Source organism: Amblyraja radiata, chromosome 10, assembly GCF_010909765.2.
Source record: "Amblyraja radiata isolate CabotCenter1 chromosome 10, sAmbRad1.1.pri, whole genome shotgun sequence".
Lineage (NCBI taxonomy): Eukaryota > Metazoa > Chordata > Chondrichthyes > Rajiformes > Rajidae > Amblyraja > Amblyraja radiata.
Genome location: NC_045965.1, coordinates 32,542,177 through 32,568,436, shown reverse-complemented (window position 1 = coordinate 32,568,436; position 26,260 = coordinate 32,542,177). Strand labels below are relative to the sequence as shown.

General features: G+C 44.5%; 1 protein-coding gene across 2 annotated transcripts in view; it reads right to left on the bottom strand.

Annotated features, from left to right (window-relative positions):
* The window catches only part of LOC116977756 (cytochrome P450 4B1-like), a 104,749-nt gene that overhangs the window by 56,894 nt on the left and 21,595 nt on the right, over window positions 1–26,260 (bottom strand). For both annotated transcript variants that reach the window (XM_033028497.1, XM_033028496.1), the window contains exons 2-4: window positions 23,097–23,241; window positions 7,123–7,167; window positions 4,265–4,392 (exon numbers count right to left, since the gene is read on the bottom strand). In XM_033028497.1, the coding sequence (XP_032884388.1) occupies window positions 4,265–4,392; window positions 7,123–7,153 (159 nt within the window). In that variant the 5' untranslated portion in view covers window positions 7,154–7,167; window positions 23,097–23,241. The remainder of the gene's footprint in view (window positions 1–4,264; window positions 4,393–7,122; window positions 7,168–23,096; window positions 23,242–26,260) is intronic.

The following is a 26,260-nucleotide window of genomic DNA, read 5'->3' as shown; positions in this document are numbered from 1 at the left end:
GGGAAAGTCGAGTGGATAAAAGGGAAATGAATGTCTTGGGGATGGGAGGAATGTGTGAAGGAGAGGAAAGGAGCAGTGACTAGGGTGTTTTGTGATATTGAGTTTGCATTGGTGTTGGGGGGGGGGAGGGTGGTATGGAAAAGATAGGTGGTTATTACTTGAAATTGGGGAACCCCAACCATGGACTGTTTGCCCTCCTCCCATCAGGGAGGCGTTACAGGAGCCTCAGGTCTCGTACCAGTAGGATGAGGAACAGCTTCTACAATCATACCGTCGCATTGCTGAACTCGGAGTCCCGCCGATAGATTCCTCCGGTCCCTCCGTCCCCATTGTTTAATTATTCTGTATTTTTTATTATTCTGTATCCTCTTTTTTTTTAAATTTCTATATTGCACTACTACGGACTGACGCAAAATTGATCCCTACTCATCGCTCATCTTTTACCCCACAACTCTTCTTATTTTCAATACCTGATGGTGTAAGCGTGCAGTACCTCCTGATTTTCCTGTACTACAAACTGACCAAATGTGGTATACCGTCCTTATAGAAACGTACAAAATTCTTAAGGGGTTGGACAGGCTAGATGCAGGAAGATTGTTCCCGATGTTGGGGAAGTCCAGGTCAAGGGGTCACAGTTTAAGGATAAAGGGGAAATCTTTTAGGACCGAGATGAGAAAAACATTTTTCACACAGAGAGTGGTGAATCTCTGGAATTCTCTGCCACTGAAGGTAAACATGTGAACTTTGCAACCAGGGGAAATAACATACTCGACCAAGTCTACACCAACATCAGACAGGCATTCAGAGCTGCTCCCCATCCCCACCCGGGGAACTCAGACCACCTCTCTGTTATGCTAATTCCAGCCTACAGACCTCTATTGACCAGGAACAAGCCGTCTGTGAAGCAGATCAGAGCATGACCAGAGGGAGCCACCTCAGCTCTCAAAGACTGTTTCGACTGCACAGATTTAAAAAAACCCCGTTTTTAGGGAGGCTGCCACTACCAACCATCATGTCAACTTGACGGAATACACTGAATCTGTGACTGGATATATATTCAAATGCATGGAAGATGTGACCGTCATCAAAAACATCACCACGAGGGCCAATAACAAACCCTGGTTCACCAGGGAGGTACGTGAGCTCCTGAGAGCACGGAATGCTGCTTTCAAGTCCGGGGACAAAGACGCCCTTAGTACTGCTAGGGCCAACTTGAACCGGGGCGTGAGAACAGCCAAGCGTGTCTATGGACACAAAATTCAAGCACACTTCACAGACACTAAGGACCCCAAGCGCCTGTGGCAAGGCATCCAGTCTGTCACCGGCTACAGGCCAACACCCCCACCGTGCGAGGACAACACAGACTTCCTCAACACACTTAACACCTTCTTCAACCGTTTTGAGGAAGACAACACCACCACACCAACAAAAGCCCCTCCCTGCCCAGACCATGAAACACTTGACCTGTACCCAGCTGATGTGCAGAGGACCCTACTCAAGGTGAACCCCAGAAAAGCTGCAGGTCCTGGCAACATACTGGGGCGTGTGCTCAGAGGCTGTGCTGACCAACTCACAGATGTTCTCACGGACATCTACAACACCTCTCTGAGCCAAGCCATCATACCAGCATGCTTCAAAGCCACCACCATCATACCGCTACCCAAGAAATCCCCAGCCTCAACACTGAACGACTACCGGCCCATAGCACTCACGTCCATCATGATGAAGTGCTTTGAAAGGTTGGTCAAGGCCCACATAACATCCAGTCTCCCCTCTACACTTGACCCATTCCAGTTTGCGTACCGTCCCAACCGTCCCACTGATGATGCCATAGCAACAGCACTCCACCTAAGCCTGGCTCATCTGGAAAACAATAACAGTTACGTGCGGATGCTGTTCATCGACTTCAGCTCCGCCTTCAACACAGTCATCCCCCAACACCTGGTGAATAAACTCGGCAAAATAGGCATCAGCACCCCACTATGCAACTGGTTACTGGACTTCCTCACCGACAGACCACAGACAGTAAGAGTTGGCAAAAACTCATCAGAGACCACCATCATGAACACCGGGGTCCCACAGGGATGTGTGCTGAGCCCTCTGTTGTTCACGCTGATGACACATGACTGTTGTGCCAAACACAATTCGAACCACATCATCAAGTTCGCAGATGACACAACAGTGGTGGGCCTCATCAGCCACGATGTCGACTCAGCCTACAGAGAGGAGGTACAACAACTCATCAACTGGTGTGACATCAATAAACTTCAACTCAATGTCAATAAAACAAAAGAAATAACTGTGGACTTCAGGAAGAAACAGACAGCACACACCTCACTCACCATCAATGGCAGTGCAGTGGAGTCTGTGAAAAGCACCAAGTTCCTGGGAGTGCACATCACAGATGATCAGACATGGTCCACCAACACCATCTCCCTAGTCAAGAAAGCACAGCAACGCCTCCACTTCCTTCGACGGATGAGGAGAGCCGACCTCCCCCCTTCTGCCCTCACCACTTTTTACAGGGGTGCCATTGAGAGTATTCTTACCAGCAGTCTCTCAGTCTGGTATGGCAGTTGCTCCGCTGCTGACCAGAAGGCCCTACAGAGAGTGGTGAGGACAGCGGAGAAGATCACTAGATCACCCCAACCAGCAATCCAGGACTTATACCCATCTCGTTGTTGCAAGAGAGCAACCAATATCATCAAAGACACCACCCACCCAGCACACAAACTGTTCACTCTCCTACCATCCGGCAAGCACTACCGCAGCATGCGGAGCAAAACCACCAGATTCAAAAACAGCTTTTTCCCTCAGGCCATCAGACTACTCAACACACTCAAGAAAATTCCATGAACATTACACAAACAAAGACCAACTGACTGTCAAATTAACTTTAACTCAATGTCTGCAGGATGCTATTTGCACTTTTCTATATTGCACCTTTTATTATTGCACCTTAATAACATACCTCAAAATGTTACTACACTCTGGCACACTGTGAATATTATATATAATGTATATGTCCATTGTCTATCTTTATTGGTATATTGTCTGTCTGTGTTATAAATATTACTTGCACATTTGGAGTATGGGGAAACGCAATTTCAATCCTCTGTGTAACTACTTGTTGCATTATTTGAATTGACAATAAAGTTTACTTTGAACTAGTTGAGGCCAGTTAATTGGCTATATTTAAGAGGGAGTTAGATGTGGCCCTTTTGGCTAAAGGGATCAGGGGGCATGGAGAGAAGGGAGGTACAGGATACTGAGTTGGATGATCAGCCATAATCATATTGAATGGCGGTGCAGGCTCGAAGGGCCGAATGGCCTACTCCTGCACCTATTTTCTATGTTTCTATGACCCACTTCCTTATCTTATCAAAGCACCGTAACCTGCTAGCTAGTAAGAAGTCAGGTTCGAAGACACACTGCCCCATGATTCCATTCAAAGTTACTGTGGTGGGAGTTACATCTGGTGAGACACCACCAGAATGACCAGCAGCCAGAAGCCAGGGCAACGGGGGACTGTGTGCAAGTATTCTGCAGCAGAGGACTCAGCTTGGAGCTTTAACGGGGGCAGGGTGAGAAAAACATTGCTGTGGAATAAAAAAAGCTGAGGCAGGACTGTCAAAAGCCTCTCAATAGGTTCAAGGAGTTGAGGAATCAGGAAGAGACTAGAGGGCATTGCTTTAAGGTGAAAGGGGCAAAGCTCGAGGAGATATGCGGACAAGTTTTTTTTGTACACAAAGAGTGCCTGCAACTCAGCACCAGGGATGATAGTGGAGGCATTTAAAAGGCTTTTAGATATGCAGAAAATGGAGGGATATGGATCATGTGCAGACAGAGGAGATTAGTTTAACTTGACATCATTTTAGGCACGGATGATATGGGTCGAAGCTGGCATCTTCCTGTGCAGTACTGTTCTATGTTCTACATTCAGGCACAAATTTGACGTAGGGATTTTTTACCACATTTGGAACTAATTTTTCCGGTTCATAACTGTGGGTATGAGAGAGCATTTTGGGGACAGTTTGTGGGAAAGTACTAGATTTGGGTAGGGTAAATACAATATATTTGGCAGGAGCTATGTTAAGTAACTTAGGAGCAGTTGCTACCAGGCATGTCCATATCTGACATGTTCCAATAAGGAGGAAAGACAAAGATGGCAAGGTAAGGGAACTTGCTGAAAGTGGTTGTAAATTTGACCAAAAAGAAAGCATATATAAAATTTAGGAAGATTAAATCAGACAAAAGAACATACCAGCATGGTTTTGGTTGAATCAGCAACCAGCTTCACATATGGCTTCAAAACATCATAGTGAAATCCAGGTGTTAATAGTCTTCGATGACGGAACCACTTCTGCCCCGAACTCACCAGCAAGCCTTCACCTGGAAATCAAACACTTTACTCCTGAAGATCATCAGCATTTAAATTATAGATTTTCCACTTCTCTCAAATCACCTTGAGTTTTGCTATGATTCTCTAAGCAAATGTACTATGATCTACAAATCACAAAGACCAAGTCACTGATCTCTGCTGAAATTAATTGATCTGTTGGATTGATGTTCAAAATGTTCTAATTTGCTCAGTGGTCTTGAAGAAACAATGACTATTCCCAAATCCAATGGTGTTAAGAGAATTTAGATGAGATTGGATGTACCCTGTGACTAAACAATCACCGAGTTTGGTGGGATAGTTCCATATAGACAAGGCATATATGGGAAACTACAAAACAAAAACATGGAACATGACCATAATTTTGCTTTAAAATATCTGGAGCAACCTCCAGCTAAAAACCTACTGATATAAAATGTGTTAAAAATCAGTTCCCCCAGAATCTGATGGTTAAGAGACAAATCTAACCCAGATATTCTATACAGATGTAATAAATAGCAACTGACCAATTGTTGGACCACAGGATTGTCCCAGCACCCTTGTGCTTGGGAGGGAATATAGATTGGAAAGAATATAGATTGGAAACAGGCCCTTTGACCCAATTTGCACACATTGACCAACATACCCCATCTACACTCGTTCCATCTGCCTGCATTTGGCCTATATCCCATTCAACTAGTCATATCCATGTACCTGTCAACATGTTTCTTAAAAGTTGCAATGGTACCTGCCTCAACTACTTTCCCACAGTTCGTTCCCACCAAACCCACCACCTATTGTGTAAAAATATTATCCTCAGGTGCCTATTAAATCTTTCCCCTCTCACCTTAAACCCATGTCCTCGTTCTCCATTCCCTTATTCTGGGCAAAAGACTCTGTGCATTTGCCTGGTCTATTCTGACTTCTAAGCAGGTTATGTTGAAAAAGGCAAGTTGTGAAAAGTTGGGCAAGAATGAGAATTGGCTTTGCTGCTAATGGACACAGTCAGTGGTTGGAGTTATTCTATACATTCCCAAGCTTCTACTGACATGAATTTTCATTAATGGTCACAGTCATGATTGAGTAAGGAACTGCTGCTGAGGCGAGGAGCAGGAAGGCTGCTGATGCCCATGGATCAGTAACCAAACCAAGGGCAGTCACGGTGGCGCAGCGGTAGAGATGTTGCCTTACAGCAAAATGCAGTGCCAGAGACCCGGGTTGGATCCCGACTACGGGTGCTGTCTATATGGAGTTTGTACGTTCTCCCCGTGATCTGCGTGGGTTTTTTCCGGGATCTTCGGTTTCCTCTCACACTCCAAAGACGTACAGGTTTGTAGGTTCATTGGCTTGATTAATTGGCTTGCTAAAATGTAAAAATAATTGTCCAGTGCTGAGTGAGGCTCTACCTAGAGCTTCTCAGCGTACTACATCCAGGTCCAGATCCAGAAACACCAAGTCACAAGAATGCTCAGCTGAATTTTAAAAGTATATTGATAAGAGAGAGCCTCTCCCCAAGTGTTCTGCCTAGGAGTGACACCTTGACTAGGGTGGATGATAACTACTTCCCCATTGCATGGAAAATATACGATAACCCGTGTTATTAAATTGTTGAGAGTATCCAACTTGAATGAAGGCAGAAAGAGAGAGAAAATGAACATTTCCAGATACTATGTCTTAATGAACATCCTGTCAACACTATTCATTTTAAACCTTTATCGTCAAATTCACATTTGAAAATGTACATCAACCTATGACTCTGTGGAATACTCTGGATAACAGGTTTTATAACTGCCAAAGAAATAGAAATATAGAAGTAACTAGACTAAGTGGGACCCATTGGGTCCCATGTTCACACGGGAGGGCTGGTTCCCCAACGCAATATTCCACTTCTCCACCAATTCCAATATTGGTGGCCATCAAATTCAAGTGCAGGTTCATACCACTTCAAGCATGGTGCAAGGTCAATGAATTCAAGTGCAGTTTCCGACCACTTCAAGCAGGGTGCAAGACCATCGAATTCAAGTTCAGTTTCATACCACTTCAAGCAGGGTGCAAGGCCACCAAATTCAAGTGCAATTTCATACCACTTCAAGCAGGGTGCAAGGCCACCAAATTTAAGTGCAGCTTCATACCACTTCATGCAGGGTACAAGTCCACCAAATTCAAGTGCAGTTTCCTACCACTTCAAGCAGGGTCCAAGTCCACCAAACTCAAGTGCAGTTTCATGCCACTTCACGCAGGGTGCAAGGCCACAAAATTCAAGTGCAGTTTGATACCACTTCAAGCAGGGTGCAAGGCCACCAAATCCAAGTGCAGTTTCATACCACTTCAAGCAGGGTGCAAGGCTACCAAATGCAAGTGCAGTTTCATGCCATTTCAAGCAGGGTGCAAGGCCACCAAATTTAAATGCAGTTTCATACCATTTCATGCAGGGTGCAAGGCCACCAAATTTAAATGCAGTTGCAATCTAGATGTTGGGAGAAGGGGGATAGTGCGGAAAAAGGGGATGATGGTGATAAAGAGATGCTGAGTAAGGGTATTCTGTGAGGGACAGTTGAGGGCTATGATGGTTGAGAGAGAAGCAACTGACAGCCACTGAGGAAGTGCTAAAATCATTCATTGTGGATGAAGGAGTGTGAATTTTTGGAAGCCAAAATTCTCACCAAAGATATTTTGAATCTTTAGTCTTGTTCAATGGGGCACAATATTGTACTGTTGCTAATGATAAGATTGACGTTACTTACCAATCCAGGGAATAATAAACTGGTACACCATATCATCTTTTGGTGCTGTAATATATTTAAGCACAAGAGTACATATTACTTAATGAGAAGCAAAAAATAAAGTTTAAATGTCTCTCTACTATTGAAACACAATATGTTGTACACAAATAGAAATGCATTCACACAGGCTAGACAAGCAGAATGTAAAATTAATATTTGGATTAACAGTGTAGGAAAAGTGCAATTTGGGCAGAATTTTTAAAACCAACTGTTGCAATACATCGGTACACAAAATTGCTGGAGAAACTCAGCGGGTGTAGCAGCATCTATGGAGCGAAGGAAATAGGCGACGTTTTGGGCCGAAACCCTTCTTCAGTCGAGTCTGAAGAAGGGTTTCGGCCCGAAACGTCGCCTATTTCCTTCGCTCCATAGATGCTGCTGCACCCGCTGAGTTTCTCCAGCAATTTTGTGTACCTTCGATCTTCCAGCATCTGCAGTTCCTTTTTGAACACTGTTGCAATACATCACTGTGCATAAAAACTCGACACTTGAATTAATGATTTTAGAGTCTGTAAAATGGAGAAAATAGTGCTTCGAAGCAATTTCAAAAGAATGAATGCTAGTAATATTTTTTTTTCCATTTGTTTTCTGATTGTCAATGCATTTTGATAAAGCTGACTGAATGTGTTTTCAAAGGAACAGTTTCTGTTGCTGTGTAACATTAGAGCATAGAATATAGAAAAATATAGCCCAGGAACATGCCCTTTTGCAAACAATGTCTGTGCTGAACATGATGCCAAGATAAACTAATCTTATCTGTCTACATGTGATCCATAAGCCACCATTCTCTGCATATCTGTGTGCCAATCTAAAAGCCTCTCAAATTCCACTATCTACTCCACCACCACCCATATAAAAAACTTGCCCCGCACATCTCCTTTAAACTTTGCCCCTCTCACCTTGACTCACTATGCCCGCTGGTCCTTGACATTTCCATGAGGCGTCCCTCTAACAAAATAATCCAAGTTTGTCCAACCACCCCTTGTAGCTAATAACCCCTAATACAAGCATTGGCATACATTCTGGTAACAAACCTCTTAGAATCAGTATATCTTTCAAACTAATTTAATGAACAGTTGACATCTACATTTCCTAATAAAACTCAGAATAATGTCCTTTTTATATAGAATTAATGGGATAGAAATTTATCCTTGATGATGCATAGTACAGGAAATCCTAATAAGCTCACTGTGTATAGTGCGCAGAGACAAATGTAATGGAAAAAGCAGGATATATAATGGAGAAACTGCAGATGTTGGTTTACACAATACGACACAAGGTACTAGAGTAAAGGGCTTGTCCCACTTGGGCGTCAATTGCGCGTCATCCTAAAAATTGGTTGGCACGTCATGACGCGCGCATGGTACGTGGTGAGGCGTGGTGGTGTATGCAGTGACACGCGGTAACGCGCCGTACCCCAGGATTTTGCAATGCTCAAAATCCTCATGCGCCACCTGCGTGACGTATCCTTGCGCATGCTGACGTACTGACGACGTACGTATAGCTCGTGATGATGCATGGTTACGCACGGTGACGCACGAATGTTGCCTATGTTAATTTATTCTGCGTCCCCTTGCGTCAACGTCCGTAATGATGCGCCACCTGTACACCGGTCGGCGCGCCATTTGCGTGTCATTTGAGCGCCGCACCACGTGACCACCCGGGTATAAAGTGCGCGTAGTTTTGAAAATTTTTCACTGGGTAAATCCTTGCCACGGAGATCGGACTAAATACGAACAACATTGCAAATGGCTCCCAAAAGAAGCAGGGCCCTCAAGAGCACTTGGCGAGCGACTGTCGTACTGCTAGATGATTATTGCGCAACTGTCGCCCGTCAGTCACTACCGGCTTGTCGCGTAAATGATGACCAAGTGGAACCCTTAACTCAGCATGTCAGGCAGTACCTCTGGGGGATGCTTTGGGTCGGGAGACTTCAGACTTTTTATGATGGGGTTGGAAGAAATCTAGAAGAGAGGAGGGGCAAGACAAAGGTTGGCAGGCAATAAGTTGATACAGGTGAAGGGAGTTTTAGATAGGCGGATGGTTGGACAAAGGCCAGGGATGAAAATACAGGTGTGAGTCACAAGGATTGAAGAGTTGCAAATTGTGAAGCTAGAGGAGGGAATGTAGGTGGAAGGGGTAGAAATAGGCATGGGTCCAGGTGTGGAACAGGAGGGGAAGAGGAAGAGGGAGAGGAGGAGGGGGAGGGTTTTATAGTTATCTGAAATTGGAGAATTCAATGTTCATACCATTGGGATGCAAGCTACCCAAGTGGAATGTGACATGTGGTGGATATGAGGGGGATTGGGAAGTGGAGATGAAATGGTTAGCAACTGGGTTATCCAACCGGCCAAGCCTACACTCATGTACAAGAGGTCACATTGAGAACACTGGATGCAGTAAGAGGTTAGAGGAGATGCACACTGGCGATGGAGGAGGTCCAGGAAAGAAACGTCAGAATGGGAATGGAAGAGGAGTTGAAATGGGTAGCAACCCGGAGATTCAGCAGGCCTAGTCTCCTAAGGGACCGTGTTAGGAACCTGGAGCAGCAACTCGATGACCTCTGTCTGCTCAGGGAGAGCGAGGAGGTTATAGAAAGGAGTTACAGGGAGGTGGTCACTCCAAGACCACGGGAGACAGAAAACTGGGTCACAGTTAGGAAGGGCAATGGGCAGAGGCAGGGACTGGTGAGTACCCCGGTGGCTGTACACCTTGAAAATAAGTACTCATGTTTGAGCAAGGGTGGGGGAGACAGCCTACCTGGGGGCAGCGACAGCGGCCGGGCCTCTGGCACAAAGACCGGTCCTGTTACTCAGAAGGGTAAGGAAAAGAAGAGGAGGGCAATTGTAATAAGGGATTCTATAGTCAGGGGGTCGGATAGGCGATTCTGTGGACGTAGACAGGAGACCCGGATGGTAGTTTGCCTCCCTGGTGCCAGGGTCAGGGATGTGTCTGAACGTGTCCAAGAAATCCTGAAATGGGAGGGAGAGGAGCCTGAGGTTGTGGTACATATAGGTACCAACGACATAGGTAAAACAAGAGAAGAGGTCCTGAAAGAAGAATTTAGGGAGTTAGGTAGAGAGTTAAGGAGAAGGACTGCAAAGGTAACAATCTCAGGATTACTGTCTGTGCCACGCGACAGTGAGAGTAGGAATGGAGCGAGGTGGAGAACAAATGCGTGGATGAGGGACTGGTGCAGTGGGTATGGATTCAAGTTTCTGGATCATTGGGACCTCTTTTGGGGAAGGTGCGACCTGTACAGAAAGGACGGGTTGCACTTGAACTCGAGGGGGACGAATATCCTGGCGGGGAGATTTGCAAAGGCTACTGGGGAGACTTTAAACTAGTATGGTTGGGGGGAGGGACTCGAATTGGGAAAGCTAGCAGTCAGTGTGTAAGGCAGGAGGCAGAGAATGGTAGCACTCTGACCCAAAATGTAGGGGAGAGAGAAGAAAAAGACAATAAACAGAGAATAAGAGATGGTGGGTTTCTTAAATGTGTATATTTTAATGCTAGGAGCATTGTAAGAAAGGTGGATGAACTTAGAGCCTGGATTGACACCTGGAAGTATGATGTTGTGGCGATCAGTGAAACATGGTTGCAGGAGGGCTGTGATTGGAAACTAAATATTCCAGGATTTTGTTGCTTCAGGTGTGATAGAATTGGAGGGGCAAGAGGTGGAGGTGTTGCATTGCTTATCAGGGAAGATATTACAGCAATGCTTTGGCAGGATAGATTAGAGGGCTCGTCTAGGGAGGCTATTTAGGTGGAACTGAGAAATGGGAAAGGGGTAGCAACACTTATAGGGGTGTATTATAGACCGCCAAATGGGGAGCGAGAATTGGAAGAGCAAATATGTAAGGAGATTGCAGATATTAGTAGTAAGCACAAGGTAGTGATTGTGGGAGATTTCAATTGTCCACACATAGACTGGGAAACACATTCTGTAAATGGGCTGGATGGGTTGGAGTTTGTAAAATGTGTGCAGGATAGTTTTTTGCAGCAATACATAGAAGTACCTACTAGAGAAGGGGCGGTGCTGGTCCTCCTGTTAGGAAATGAGACGGGTCAGGTGGCAGAGGTATGCGTTGGGGAACAGTTCGGGACCAGTGATCACAATACCATTAGTTTCAATATAATTATGGAGAGGGTCAGAACTGGACCTAGGGTTGAGATTTTTGATTGGAGAAAGGCTAACTTTGAGGAGATGCGAAAGGATTTAAAAGGAGTAAATTGGGACAGTTTGTTTTATGGGAAAGATGTGGAAGAGAAATGGAGGACATTTAAAGGTGAAATTTTAAGAGTACAGAATCTTTATATCCCTGTTCGGTTGAAAGGAAATAGTAAAAATTGGAAAGAGCCATGGTTTTCAAGGGGTATTAGACACTTGGTTCGGAAAAAGAGAGAGATCTACAATAATTATAGGCAGCATGGAGTAAATGAGGTGCTTGAGGAGTATAAAGAATGTAAAAAGAATCTTAAGAAAGAAATTAGAAAAGCTAAAAGAAGATATGAGGTTGCTTTGGCAAGTAAGGTGAAAGTAAATCCAAAGGGTTTCTACAGCTATATTAATAGCAAAAGGATAACGAGGGATAAAATTGGTCCATTAGAGAGTCAGAGTGGACAGCTATCTGCAGAGCCAAAAGAGACGGGGGAGATATTGAACAATTTATTTTCTTCGGTATTCACCAAGGAGAAGGATACTGAATTATGTGAGGTAAGGGAAACAAGTAGAGTAGCTATGGAAACTATGAGGATCAAAGAAGAGGAAGTACTGACACTTTTGAGAAATATAAAAGTGGATAAGTCTCCAGGTCCGGACAGGATATTCCCTAGGACATTGAGGGAAGTTAGTGTAGAAATAGCAGGGGCTATGACAGAAATATTTCAAATGTCATTAAAAACGGGAATAGTGCCGGAGGATTGGCGTACTGCGCATGTTGTTCCATTGTTTAAAAAGGGGTCTAAGAGTAAACCTAGCAATTATAGACCTGTTAGTTTGACATCAGTGGTGGGCAAATTAATAGAAAGGATACTTAGAGATAATATATATAAGCATCTGGATAAACAGGGTCTGATTAGGAACAGTCAACATGGATTTGTGCCTGGAAAGTCATGTTTGACTAATATTCTTGAATTTTTTGAAGAGGTTACTCGGGAAATTGATGAGGGTAAAGCAGTGGATGTTGTATATATGGACTTCAGTAAGGCCTTTGACAAGGTTCCTCATGGAAGGTTGGTTAAGAAGGTTCAATGGTTGGGTATTAATGGTGGAGTAGCAAGATGGATTCAACAGTGGCTGAATGGGAGATGCCAGAGAGTAATGGTGGATAGTTGTTTGTCAGGTTGGAGGCCAGTGACTAGTGGGGTGCCACAGGGATCTGTGTTGGGTCCACTGTTGTTTGTCATGTACATCAATTATCTGGATGATGGTGTGGTAAATTGGATTAGTAAGTATGCAGATGATACTAAGATAGGTGGGGTTGTAGATAATGAAGTAGATTTTCAAAGTCTACAGAGAGATTTATGCCAGTTGGAAGAGTGGGCTGAAAGATGGCAGATGGAGTTTAATGCTGATAAGTGTGAGGTGCTACATCTTGGCAGGACAAATCAAAATAGGACGTACATGGTAAATGGTAGGGAATTGAAGAATGCAGGTGAACAGAGGGATCTGGGAATAACTGTGCACAGTTCCCTGAAAGTGGAATCTCATGTAGATAGGGTGGTAAAGAAAGCTTTTGGTGTGCTGGCCTTTATAAATCAGAGCATTGAGTATAGAAGTTGGGATGTAATGTTAAAATTGTACAAGGCATTGGTGAGGCCAATTCTGGAGTATGGTGTACAATTTTGGTCGCCTAATTATAGGAAGGATGTCAACAAAATAGAGAGAGTACAGAGGAGATTTACTAGAATGTTGCCTGGGTTTCAGCAACTAAGTTACAGAGAAAGGTTGAACAAGTTAGGGCTTTATTCTTTGGAGCGCAGAAGGTTAAGGGGGGACTTGATAGAGTTCTTTAATATGATGAGAGGGATAGACAGAGTTGACGTGGATAAGCTTTTCCCACTGAGAGTAGGGAAGATTCAAACAAGGGGACATGACTTGAGAATTAAGGGACAGAAGTTTAGGGGTAACATATGGGGGAACTTCTTTACTCAGAGAGTGGTGGCTGTGTGGAATGAGCTTCCAGTGAAGGTGGTGGAGGCAGGTTCGTTTTTATCATTTAAAAATAAATTGGATAGTTATATGGACGGGAAAGGAATGGAGGGTTATGGTCTGAACGCAGGTGTATGGGACTAGGGGAGAATACGTGTTCGGCATGGACTAGAATGTGCACGTGAGCCTTTGTTTCAATTGGAAGGACTGCTGGGGTTCCTAGATGGAGGTGAAAGAGGTATAGGGACAGGTGTTACATCTTCTGCAGTTGTAAGGGAAAGTACCTGAGGAGGGGATTTATTGGGTAGGAAGGAATGGGTGAAACAAGGAGATTTGGAGGGAGTGGTCTCTGTGGAAGGTGAAACGGGGTGGGAATGGGAAGTTGGTGCTGTCCTGCGAACAAATTGGATGTGACGGAAATGTCAGAGTATGATCTGTTGGATGCGGAGGCTGGTGGGGCGAAAGGTGAGGGCCAGGGGAGCTCTATTATTGTTCAGAAGAATGGGACACAGAGGAGATGTGGTTGAGGGATCCATTGATGACAGGAGGGGAGAAACCATGTTTATGAAAGAACGAGGACATCTCGGATGTCGTAGAATGGAAAGCCTCATGTGAAGCAGATGCGGCAGAGGCAGAGAAAGTGAGAGTAGGGAAAAGCATCTTTATAATGTATAGAGAATGTATAATAGACTGGCATGCATTCGATAACGCCTTTCAGTTCCATTTCAAACATCCCAAGGTATTTTACAGCAACAAATTTTGAAGCAGTATTACTGTAGTACCTTGGGCAAATGGAACCACAACATCCCTCAGATAGAATTTGCCAATAACCAGATTTTGGCCAGGATTCTCTAGAGGCATGCCAGCAATTTTCTGTAATTTCTCCATGTAACTTCCTCATACTCTATGCACAGATCCTCTTAACTATTTGGCATCAAAATCCTGGGTAAATTGCAATGGTGGACATTTCATGCAGTCTAGTGATGGAGTGCCATCTGTTGCAAATTGCTAGCAGTTACACTGTGAAATTTGCTCATGCAGTTATTGCAACTCTAGTTATTTTAATAAGCGAGTTCGGTATTCCGATAACCGCAAGGAATCATGAGATTTGATAAAGGTCATTTGGGAAAAAAAAGCGAACGCAGCACTGTATAAACTGTGTATAAATTGTTAACTATTCTACCAATGAATTAATCTAGAATTCTGTCAACTCAATAGCTTCCTTTCTTGTTCTGCTGTTCACACACTACTTACACAGTCCCAGTTCTAGTTCAGTTCATAATCTGCAATTATAAGATATTCAAAAATGTAAAGAATTTATTATTTTCATTTAATTCATAATGTGTTTGCTGCTGGAATAAGAAAATATTACTTGTGTTTGAAGCATTTTCTTATCTTTATTCATAATTTATGTGTAAAAATATATTTAATCTGAGGCAGGCAGCGACTGTATCAGTGTGATGTAGGCTGAAGCCTTACCTACAGGCGGTGTGAATGTACAAAGATTTGTCTCCGTGGAAAACTGAGTACAGGGTTGCCCCTGTAAAGGAGCCACCAATCCGATATAAGACATTTAACTGCGAAATGCCTGCCCTTTAGTATTGGATAGATTGAGTGGAAGGTCGGTGGTGTTCCAAGTTTGCGGTGGTTGCGGTTCTTTCCCCCAGCCATCTCGGCCAGTGCACGTAGACCAGCACAGTTCGCCAGCCCTTGTTAGCAGAGGCTCTTTGTGCAGGTGTTACCCGAAGACCAAAGGTTTTGTGGAGGTTCTGCATTAGGATCGGACACGCAGCGAGCCAGCGAGAGGGCTGCAAGATCAGATCAGCCCAGGTTGCCGAATGGCCGAATTTAATGGGTCATTATTAAACTGTTCGGTCTTTGCGGCATCGCCAGCTCTGTCTTTCCCTGATTCCCCACCCCAACTGTCGACAAAGTCTGACTGAGAAATGCTCCCACATACTACGGGTTGGCTCTGCGTTTGCCCACTCGCCGGGGGGGGGGCGCGCCTCCTTCAAAGAGAGCGAGAACAGGACCCGTTAGCTGGGGAGCTGCGACCCACCCCTGACTGAAGCCTCCAGTTTGGCTGTGGTTCAAGTGGATGCAAATTCTCATAATTAGATGACCACACAACTTGTGATTCATGTAAATCAATATCGAATTTGAATGATTGTGACTCAGGCTAATGCCAGGGATTTGATAATGACAGGGTCGTTCCAGACATCCTTGCGTTTTCAAGGCTGATGCTGTTTTGAGTCAATAATTTAAATAGATACATTTGTGGATTTGTGCAGCCTGCAGTACGCTGTGGCCTACTGCTGACAAAGTTGACAGATACATTTATTTATAAATCTCATTGAAATTAATATGCAGGTCCGTACACGCGCAGCAGCTCAGGTGGCGAGAATGTTTTTCCCGAGTGAGCTTATAGCTGGGCATGCGCAGCTGAAATATCAAACCTGCTTATTGAGAGTGTAGGATGGCACTGCAGATGCTGGTTTAAACCGTAGATACAAAAAGCTGGAGTAACTCAGCGGGACAGACAACCATTTAAGGCAATTTATATCTTTATAAAATTATGTATTTACAGGTGCACAACCTTTTATCCGGAGTTCCGGAAACCGAAAAGCTCCGAAAACCGGACATTTTTTCCAGGATGTCGTCTGCACACCAAAGCTCGCGTTTGGCGCCAAACTTGACCCGAAACGACCCACGGTCAACCCAGGTCTGTACTACTGTAGCGGCTGCCTCCTCCCCGGGAGACACTTAAACATCTGTAAATCATTGCTTAAATGTTAGTCAGTTAGTTTGGAGGGCTTTTATGTGAAGGGGAGGGGGGGCGGGGTGAAGGGGGAAACTTTAATTCTTAGTCCCCTACCTGGTCGGAGAGGCGGGGAACGGGCAATGCCTTACCGGGTCGCCGTGCAGTAAGCTCCGGAGTGCTGTGGCCGCCGACTCCCAACATCGCAGAGCTGGGGCTGCGGGCGTCCGACCGCGGGCAGCGCCGGTTGTAGCTGCGGGCGGCGCTCCAAATCCAGCGCCGCCCGCGGTCAGACGCCCGCAGCCCCAGCTCCACGATGTTGTGTGCCGGCGGCCACAGCGCTCCGGAGCTTACCGCACGGCGACCCGGTAAGGCATTGCCCGCTCCCTGCTGGTATCCCAGCGCTGCGACGTCGCCGACTCCCAATAGCGTGGAGCTGGGGCTGCGGGCGTCCGGCCGCGGGCGGCGCTGGATTTGGAGCGCCGCGCAGCCAGGGGTAGAGTTGCCGGGGTCTGAGCTCCAACCGGCGCCGCCCGCGGCCGGACGCCCGCAGCCCCCAGGTCCGCGATGTTGGGAGTCGGCGGCCACAGCGCTCCGGAGCTTACTGCACGGCGACCCGGTAAGGCATTGCCCGCTCCCCGCCTCTCCGACCAGGTAGGGGACTAAGAATTAAAGTTTCCCCCTTCACCCCCCCCACCACATAAAATCCCTCCAAACTAACTGACTAACATTTATGCAATGATTCTCCGGGGAGGAGGCAGCCGCTCCAGACTTTTCAAGCCGCCCGCGCTACCTACCTAATCTACACTAAAGATCTTCCATTCGGAAATCCGAAAAATTCCGAAATCCGAGAAGTGTCTGGTCCCAAGGCTTTCGGATAAAAGGTTGTGCACCTGTATTACTCTTTATTTATTCTTGCATTTTCTAGAGTATTAAAGTATAATTTTAATTGGTGTACATGATGCTTAATTTTTGATAGTGTTGTGAATGCTGGTGAAGACGCCGATGAGATTTTATAAGTCTGTGTAAATGTTCTCTGGTTTGTTTTATGTGGGGGTCGGGGGGGAGAGGGGTACTGCGTGTATACCGACCTGCATATTAATTTAAATGAGATTTATAAATACATTTATCTGTCAGTTTCTTACCTTGCCAGAGATGCGATGTTTCCAGGTCGCTTCTCCGGTTGCTCTGCAGCTTACCATCGATGGAGCTGGAGGCCTCCTTGGGCTGACCTTGGGCCCCATTGCGGGGCGCGGAATTAATAATGGAGCCGATCCCTTGCCTGGGATCGCTCCAACCGCAGCCTGCGGACTTACCATCAAGAGCTCGCAGTCAGGAGAGGCCAGTCGGGAGCTCCGACGAACACAGAGGCTCGACCATCCCGGATGCGGGTTCGATCGCCCGGAGCTGGGGAGCTGACATCCCCCCGAATTCCTCGTATGTTGCAAAACATACTTGGCTAATAAAGTATTATTGTGATTGTGATTGGGTGATTGATTGCTATTGTGAGATTGTCATTGGGAACATCCAAAACTAATTTTCTCCAATGTTAAATGCTCAATTATTACATGTAAACTCATTTTTATTCCCATTAAATTCTGTACAAGGATGCACAAAACAGTCTTGCAGAAAATAATATATGAAGTAAAAATTTCAAAACAGAAACTTGTAAATCAAAACTGGATTCCTCGAGTCTTTACAGACACCTGTACATCAGATGGAATGAAAACATGTTTTATTTTCTGATTCATTTGATGGCTTTCAAAATTATTTTCTATTTATTGTGAATTGTATGTCCCAACTTTGCTTGATATTTTATAGACACAATATAATTGTGCTATTTTGTTATGGGTAGCATCATAGTACAATAAGTATGTTCATAATGACCACATTTATGACATTAGCACAACATTTCAAAATGAGTAGTCCTTTCCTTCATTTCTATTTTAGCTGACTTTAAACCCTCTGACATAAATCTCATTCATATTCATTGTGAAGTGTTGATGTCTACACTGAATTATTCAAGTACTTCGAATAATAACAAACTAGCTATTCTGGTATTTTTCTCTTTGCACCACTTGTGTATGGCTTGATTGTTCTCAAGTATAGTATGATTTGATTGGATATCATGCAAACAAAGTTTTAAACTGTATCATGGTTACGTGACAATAATACACAAATAAAGGATAGTCATATTTCCAAGAAAAGCTTTATTGTCATGGATGCGAGGAACTATTTCAGATTCAATTTTATGATTTTGTGGGAGTTTTCAACAATGACATTTCAGTAACAATATCAGATGGCTTCAGTTAATTTGAAATTTGTATTTTGTTTTTCTGAATTAGGGGAAAGTGAGAATACAGAATCCTTTTTAGAGTGATGGCTGTCCCAGCAGGGAAATGCTATAGAGATAGACACAAAGTGTCAGAGTAACTCAGCTGGTCAGGCAGTATCTCTGGAGAAAATGGATAGGTGACATTTTGAGTTGGGACCCTTCTTCAGACTGAAAGTGTGGGAGAGGGGGCCATGAAAAGCCTTTTCTTCTTTCCTCCAGTTCTCCCCACCCTCCCCGCACTTTCAGTCTTAAGAAGGGTCCCAACTCAAAACATCACTTGTCCGTTTTTTCCAGTGATGCTGCTTGACCTGCAGTTACTCCGGCGCTTTGTGTCTATCTTTAATATAAACTAACATCTGCAGTTCCTTCTTATTACCAACGCCATAGAGACTCTTATACATGCTGAAAACTTTGTTTTTTCTAGCGATCTAAATATTGTCTCGGAAACCCCAAAAGGTAAACAGGACGCTGGAACACGCAAATTAATCAAAAGACATTCGCAGTTTTGAATAACAGAACAAGTGGTCCCTTGCACCACACCATTAAAATATAAACCAAGGGCAGAGAGGTAAGCAGCGTTAGACCTAGTTAACTCGCCAAAGTACGTCTCCATTGTGTTTTCCTCTCGTAAAGATTTCATCTGGATACACAGTCCAAGATCACTGGAGGATAGAAATAGCAGATTTTCCGTTCTAACATTTTTCAGCAGATGGTGGAAAATTCTGAATTGATGTAATCTGATATTTTCTTGGACTTAGACACAAAATGCTGGAGTAACTCAGCGGGACAGGCAGCATCTCTGGAGAGAAGGAATGGGTGACATTTCGGGTCGAGACCCCTCTTCAGCTGTCCCGCTGAGTTACTCCAGCATTTTGTGTCTACCTTCGATTTAAACCAGCATCTGCAGTTCTTTCCCACACATTCTCTTGGATTTGATTCAGTTCGGTAACAGCACCCCCCTCCCCCCCCCCTCCTCCCTTCCTCCCCCCTCCTCCCCCCCCATTCCCGTACTCGGGGTCTGAAGCACATTCGGGGACCAGACCCAACGGGTCTGCACTTGGTCTAGTAACTAATGAAACTCTGATCTTGGATGTGTGTGTGTGCGTGTTTGTGTGTGTGTGCGTGTGCGTGTTTTAACATGTGATTCTCATCTCCTCGAAAACCCGACGCGGTAACAGTGAAATTTTTACATATTCTGGCAGAGATTTACCTCATGATTTCGAAACCCCCTTCATCTGAAAATTTGATTCATTATTTCCTGAGTTTTTTACTAAAATTGTTCACCAATCTGACACCTTTTTAAAATCTAACATGCCAAAGCGAGCTGGATGACGTCACAATGCCTTTGCTCCTCGTGGAAAGCTGCGCAGTTTTCAACGCGCAGCCATGAGCTGCGAGTTACATGGCCCAGCCGGCCTCCCTGCCTCCCCGCCCCAGGGCTCTGGATTGAAGCCGTTGAACTCATGATCAAGTCATGCAGCGCACTACGCTGGGCTCCTTTAAGTTCTACAACATGGCGGCGGCGGTCGTTATCGCAGCGCGGCCGCCAACAAGCGCAGAGGAAAAGTGGCCATGGCAGCTGTCACAGGGACGACCTCCTCTCAGTCTTCCCTGCCCGATCGTCTGTCACGCCTGTGAGTGGCAATAGACAATAGACAATAGGTGCAGGAGCAGGCCATTTGGCCCTTCGAGCCAGCACCGCCATTCAATGCGATCATGGCTGATCATCCCCAATCAGTACCCCGTTCCTGCCTTCTCCCCATATCTCCTGACTCCGCTATTTTTAAGAGCCCTATTCAACTCTCTCTTGAAAGCATCCAGAGAACCTGCCTCCACCGCCCTCTGAGGCAGAGAATTCCACAGACTCACCATTCTCTGTGAGAAAAAGTGCTTCCTCGTCTCCGTTCTAAATGGCTTACCCTCGCGGAAGCCACGATCGGCCGGCCCTCCGCTGCTTTTCACGTCCTCAGATCGCTCTGTTCCACGCCGGCCGCAGCCTCGCTCGGGCCTGGCCCCTGGTGGGGAGGCCTGCTTTACAACCTGGGTAGGTGCTGCCTCTACCCCCACCCTCTCTACCCCCTCCCCGGGGCGGAGAAAGAGAGAGGGTGGGGGGAGAGGGTGGGGGGAGAGGGTGGGGGGGGGGGCGGAGGGGGTGGAGAGGGGGGGTGGAGGAGAGGGGGGGGGAGAGGGGAGAGGAGAGAGGAGGGAGGAGAGAGGAGGGAGGAGAGAGGAGGGAGGAGAGAGGTGGGAGGAGAGAGGAGGGAGGAGGAGGAGAGGGGACCCTCCCTCTCTGCACCCCCCCCCCTCTCTGCACCCCCCCCCCTCTCTGCCCCCCTCCCTCTCTGCCCCCCCTTCCTCTCTGCCCTTCCTTCCCTCTTTGCCCCTCCCCGCCCCCGCTTCCCTCTCAGACTACCATGGCACAGTTGTAGAGTTGCTGCCTTATAGCACCAGAGACCCGGGTTGGATCCTGACTATGGGTGCTGTCTGTACGGAGTTTGTACGTTCTCTCTGTGACTGTATGGGTTTTCTCCATGTGATCCGGTTTCCCCCCACACTCCAAAGATGTACTAGTTTGTAGGTTAATTGGCTTCAGTAAAATCATTCCTAGAGTGTAGGATACTGCTCGTGAACGGGGTGAACGCTGGTCGTCACGGACTCGATGGGCTGAAGAGCCTGTTTCCACGTTGTATCTCTAAAGTTTAAAGCCTGTTGGACCTCTCATTTGTTGACTCCCCTTCCCACACTAATCTTTCTGTCCTTGGCCTCCTCCATTGTCAGATTGAGGCCACGTGCAAACTGGAGGTATAGCACCTTGCATTCTGCTTGGGTAGCTTACAACTCAATAGTCTGAACATTGATTTCTCCAATTGCAAGTAAAAGTCCCTAACCTCATCTCTCTTTCCTGTGCTTCCACCCTGATGAACATCCATTTTCCCCACTAACCCCTCACCATATCCTGCTCATTTCTCCTTTGTACACTCATCTTCCATCCCGGAGTCCTTCCGTTCCCCTTTATCCATCTTCTTTCCGCTGCCCCCATTCCCCATCATCCTATATCCCTGTCTTTGGCTTTACATTTCACTCCTCTGTCCTTATCCAACACCTTGTTGTCTCCTTTTCACCTCCAGCCGTTGCTGCTTACTCCAGCCATCTGCCCATCAAACTCCCCTCACCTGTATCCACCTCTCACTTATCAGGGTTTGTACTGCGCTCCACGTCTTATCCAGCTTCCACCCATATCTCTGAGCTACAATGTCTGAAGAAAGATCCCAACCCAATATGTCGCCCGTTTGTTTCCTTTGCAGATGCTGCCTTACCAGCTGAGTTCCCCCTGCATTGTGTTTTATTGCATTAAAGTTAGTTTAACTGCAGACTATATCTCTTTTTAATATTCTGTAGATAAATGTAGAAATTAAGAACTTGCACAGGAAAGTCACTGCTTTAAGTTTCTGTTGTGAGTAACTATAATTTCAGCACATTGCTGGATTCAAGGGATGAAATTGTGAGGATTACTGTATACTGTACAAAATCCTATTCCACTGTCCATGGCCTCCTCTAGTTTCTCAACCATTTGCTGCCTTTCATGTATCTTTTTTATAACTCTATATCAGTTTCTGCATCCATCATGGTGTGTATTTTTGAGATGTTTTACTGCATTAAATAGGTGACTTGGAGGCCAATGCATGTTATTCTTGTCCTTGCTTTTAACAACACAGAAACTCTTCAATATTGTTCCCAATAATATATTTTTACGGTATTTTCCTGGTGTTCCTACAACGTTACACAATGCTAGTACCACTAGTAGCTTACTGCTTTCTTTAAAGTATTAAAACTATATGATATTAAATTCTAAATAATTCCTAATAAATGCCACAAACATCCCATATGAATACATGTGCAATTGTATGATAAAAATAAGCTTCTGAGTTGCTGTAAAGAACAAACAGCGATAGCCAGTTGTCTTGTGATTAGCATTCATGAAGAGGGAAAAAAACGAATACTTTAATGTAGTGTTATTAGTGTAATAAATTGTTAGGCACCACTACATAAACACACAAAGAATCTCACATATTTAAAATTACAATGGTGTAATTAGAAGGGCATTGTTACATAATACTTAAGCATGCAGAGTTCTGATGTTTTGAATTTTACCACAGCAGCAGGCAACTAGGAATTGAATAAATTAAATACACTTAGAATGAAAATCTATCAACAGTATTGAAGGTTATTAAATTACTGGAAAATCCCATCTAGTTCAGGAAAGCACACTTCAGGCAGCTGAATCTGGCATCCAGACATGTTCTGTTATGAGTGTTGTTGATCCTTAACAACAACCTGAAATAGCCTAACCTCACAGTTCAGTCAGCAAGCGTTGGACAATAAATGCTGGCCTTACCAGTGACGCCTTTATCTTGCGATTAAAGAAATAAAAAACTTGCAGCGATATTGGATCTGTCCACTGTTATTCTTTTCTACTGTTGATAATGAACAGCTGAATTGATATTTTCCCTTTCATACTAGTTCCAAAATTAAATTTAGTTCCTTATATACATTCTTGTGTACAACTACCTTGTTGTTGGTCCCTGGCACAAGAAAATATTAAGAATATGTTCCATGCAAATGAATGTTAATATGTTCCATGCAAATGAATGCATAATTATCAGTTACATTCCAACATAAAACCTTACCTGTACTTAGAAGTAGAGTTTTAACATAATCTGGGTGGTTGATATTTAAATATGCTGTGAATGGCCCAAACCATATTGGGTAGGCATATGGATATTCGTGTGTCCATGTTACGGTCTTGTCCAAATCTGTCCCATCCTGAGGAAACTGTAATGAGATTTTAATGAAACAAAAGAACAAAAAATATGAGATTTTCCAATTGGAAACGCTTGATATCACTCTCAAGGATTAAAGTGGGCAACATTAACTTACAGATATTCTCCTTTATTAAAAATTTTAATAACATTATTGATCGTGGCTATTTTGTACTTTGTGCCCATTAATTAAATATTTACAACCAAAACAAATCTTGAAAACAGTTGAGGCTGCAGTAAACAATTTTTAAAGGCCAGATTCAGTGACAGCTACTTCAATTAAAGTAAATTTAAAATTACTGAAAAGTTAATTTAAACTGCAGAAAAGTTAACAAATTTTGGAGAATAGAGATAGGGTTGGCAAGCGTAGATGACACAACAAAAATCAATGAATCAATAAGATCAGCTGCTACTGGCAATTTGTAAATACAACTGAGGATTTAAAAATAAACATTTCTAAGTTAGATTTTGGACTGTGTAAATTATTTACAGATAAAGCACACAACCATGATCAAAGTATGAAGATGGACTTGAGTTTAATTTAAAGATAGAGTGAAAATAGCCCTTCGGCCCATGGTGTCCATGCTGACCATCGATCACCCATTCACATTAGTTCTATATAATTCCACTCCCCACACACTGGCAGCATTTTACAGTGGTCAATTAACCTACAAATCTTTGCGATGTGGGTGGAAAGTGGAGAACCCAGAGAAAACCCAAGTGGTTTTTGGGAGAATGTGCAAACTTCATACACACAGCACCCGAGGCCAGGATCAAACCCAGGTCTCTGGCATAATAAGGCAACAGCTGATCGACAAAATAATTTCATAGGCGTATTCATTTTAAGTTGTGATCAATCCAAACCGCATAATTCCTCAAACTGTTGAGATAAGTTGAGACAGACGAATAATAACAGTAGACACAATCATATTTGATATTTAATGAAAATGTGTTTATTATTTTTAAAACTGAGTAAAAGCCTGAATTTCACATTGCTAAGTGAATTAAAACAATTTAGTTTTATTTTAAAGTCTCGAAGTACTTCTACAATCCCATGTTACTGAGCTGAAGCACAAGACCATATTGCACCACAATCAAAGAGGTACAAAGATTGAGAAAAATAAAGCCACAAAGGGAATATGAAAACAATTTTAAAATAAAAATGTTGCTTAATGCGGAAACAATGTCGTTAGTATGTACAAAGGTATTGGGTGGATGGGCATGGGATACCGGCAGAGTTTGGATGACCTCAGCTTAAGTTCTTGGACATCGAAACAAGCAATGGGTGCATGTTGGAATAGTCAATGAGGGTGAAGGCTTCAGCTGAAGCGAAATGAAGAGCATTTGTAGAGTAAATATACTCTACAAATGCAATGGTCATATACGTAGACCTGAACTCACCTTGTGCCAAATATGACTTCCAAGGTTGGGAAGGTTTTCTTGGTGCATTTTAGATAGATACCAGAAAAAATTATGGGGTCAGCTGTTTGCGATTAAAGTCTGTGATTGGGTCCAAAGACAGGCTTTCATCCTCCCAGCATATGGTTACTCATTCTGCACTGTATATAACAAGCAACCTGACAATTTGGATACTGTGTTGTCATCAAGAAAGCCTTTGCTCAGGTCAACTTGGATGTTGCCAGTGTTTTAAAAAAAAACAGATTCTATGCATTTAATGATGTTACCAATGGACAGAATGTAGGTGAGAAACAAGGGAAACCAAAGATAGATCGTAGGTAGATTCCCAGAGATGTCTGTGCAAGCAAAGGAAGGGAATCTTGCAGGTCAGTCTCTGTTTTTTTGCCGAGTGCTGGTCCAACCAGGTTAGATGTTGACGACAAAGCATTGGAGATGATTACCAAGGTCAAGCAATTCAAAGGCTGATGACTGGGTGAAAAGGATGATGAAGCATAAATTATCTTAATAATAACCACAATGGAGGCATTTAATATGAGGCATTTTAGGTACTCTGTTAAAGTGCATTGGTTGCTTACAGGTGGCAGGTTCATGACAATTTTCAACGACAGGCACACATTTTGAAGGGCACAACATATTCAAGGACTTGGAGAACAAAAGTGGAGTTGGGAAATGGGAGGTAGATTTGCTAGTACAGAATGGATCAAGAATAGGCAGATTTGAAGGGCAGGGAACAATAGATAAGGAGAGAAAACTGTTAATAAAAAGCAACTGAGATGGAATGATATTCAGACCTGTATTGTCCTCTCTGCCACACTGTGACAGGAAATGTTGTTTCAAGGAAGGACGATAGTTAGCAGGAGTGCAGAAATTCTCCATAATCCCTTTTCTTTAGTTTAGTTTAGTTTAGTTGAAGAGGCTAATGAGAGGAAACGTGCAAAGTACCGGGAATTGGTGGAGATGTGCCAGGACAGCGGCTGGAAGACATACTATGAGCCCATAGAGGTGGGCTGTAGAGGCTTTGCAGGACGCTCACTCTGCAAAGTCCTCAACCAGTTGGGGATTATGGGGCTGGCAAAGACGAGGGCCATTCAATCCGCAAGTGAAGCCGCAGAGAAAGCCACTAGGTGGCTTTGGATTAAGAGGGCTGATCCGTGGACGGTTGCTGCTGGGACTCAAGTTGGGGCTTGATCAACCCCGGCTGGGTCGCCTGGGCGAGGGTGTCTGATGTCGTGAGACCCGATACACCCGATGACCCCAGGTCACATCACTGAGGATGCATCCCAGCGCATCTAGAAGTTGTATCTTTCACACTAGAGATACAGCACGGACACAGGTCCTTCGGCCCACCGAGTTCTCGCCGACTAATGATCACCCACCCACCCACACACTAGCTCGATCCTACACACTAGGGACAATTTACATAAGTGAGTTTACCTACAAACCTCCACGTGTTTGGAATGTGGGATCAAACCAGAGCACCCAGATAAAACCCACGGAGCCACACGGAGAAGGTACAAACTTCATACAGCCAGCACCTGTAGTCAGGATCAAACCCAGGTCTCTGGAGCTGTAAAGCAGCAACTCTACCTTGTGATGGATTTGGCAAATGGATT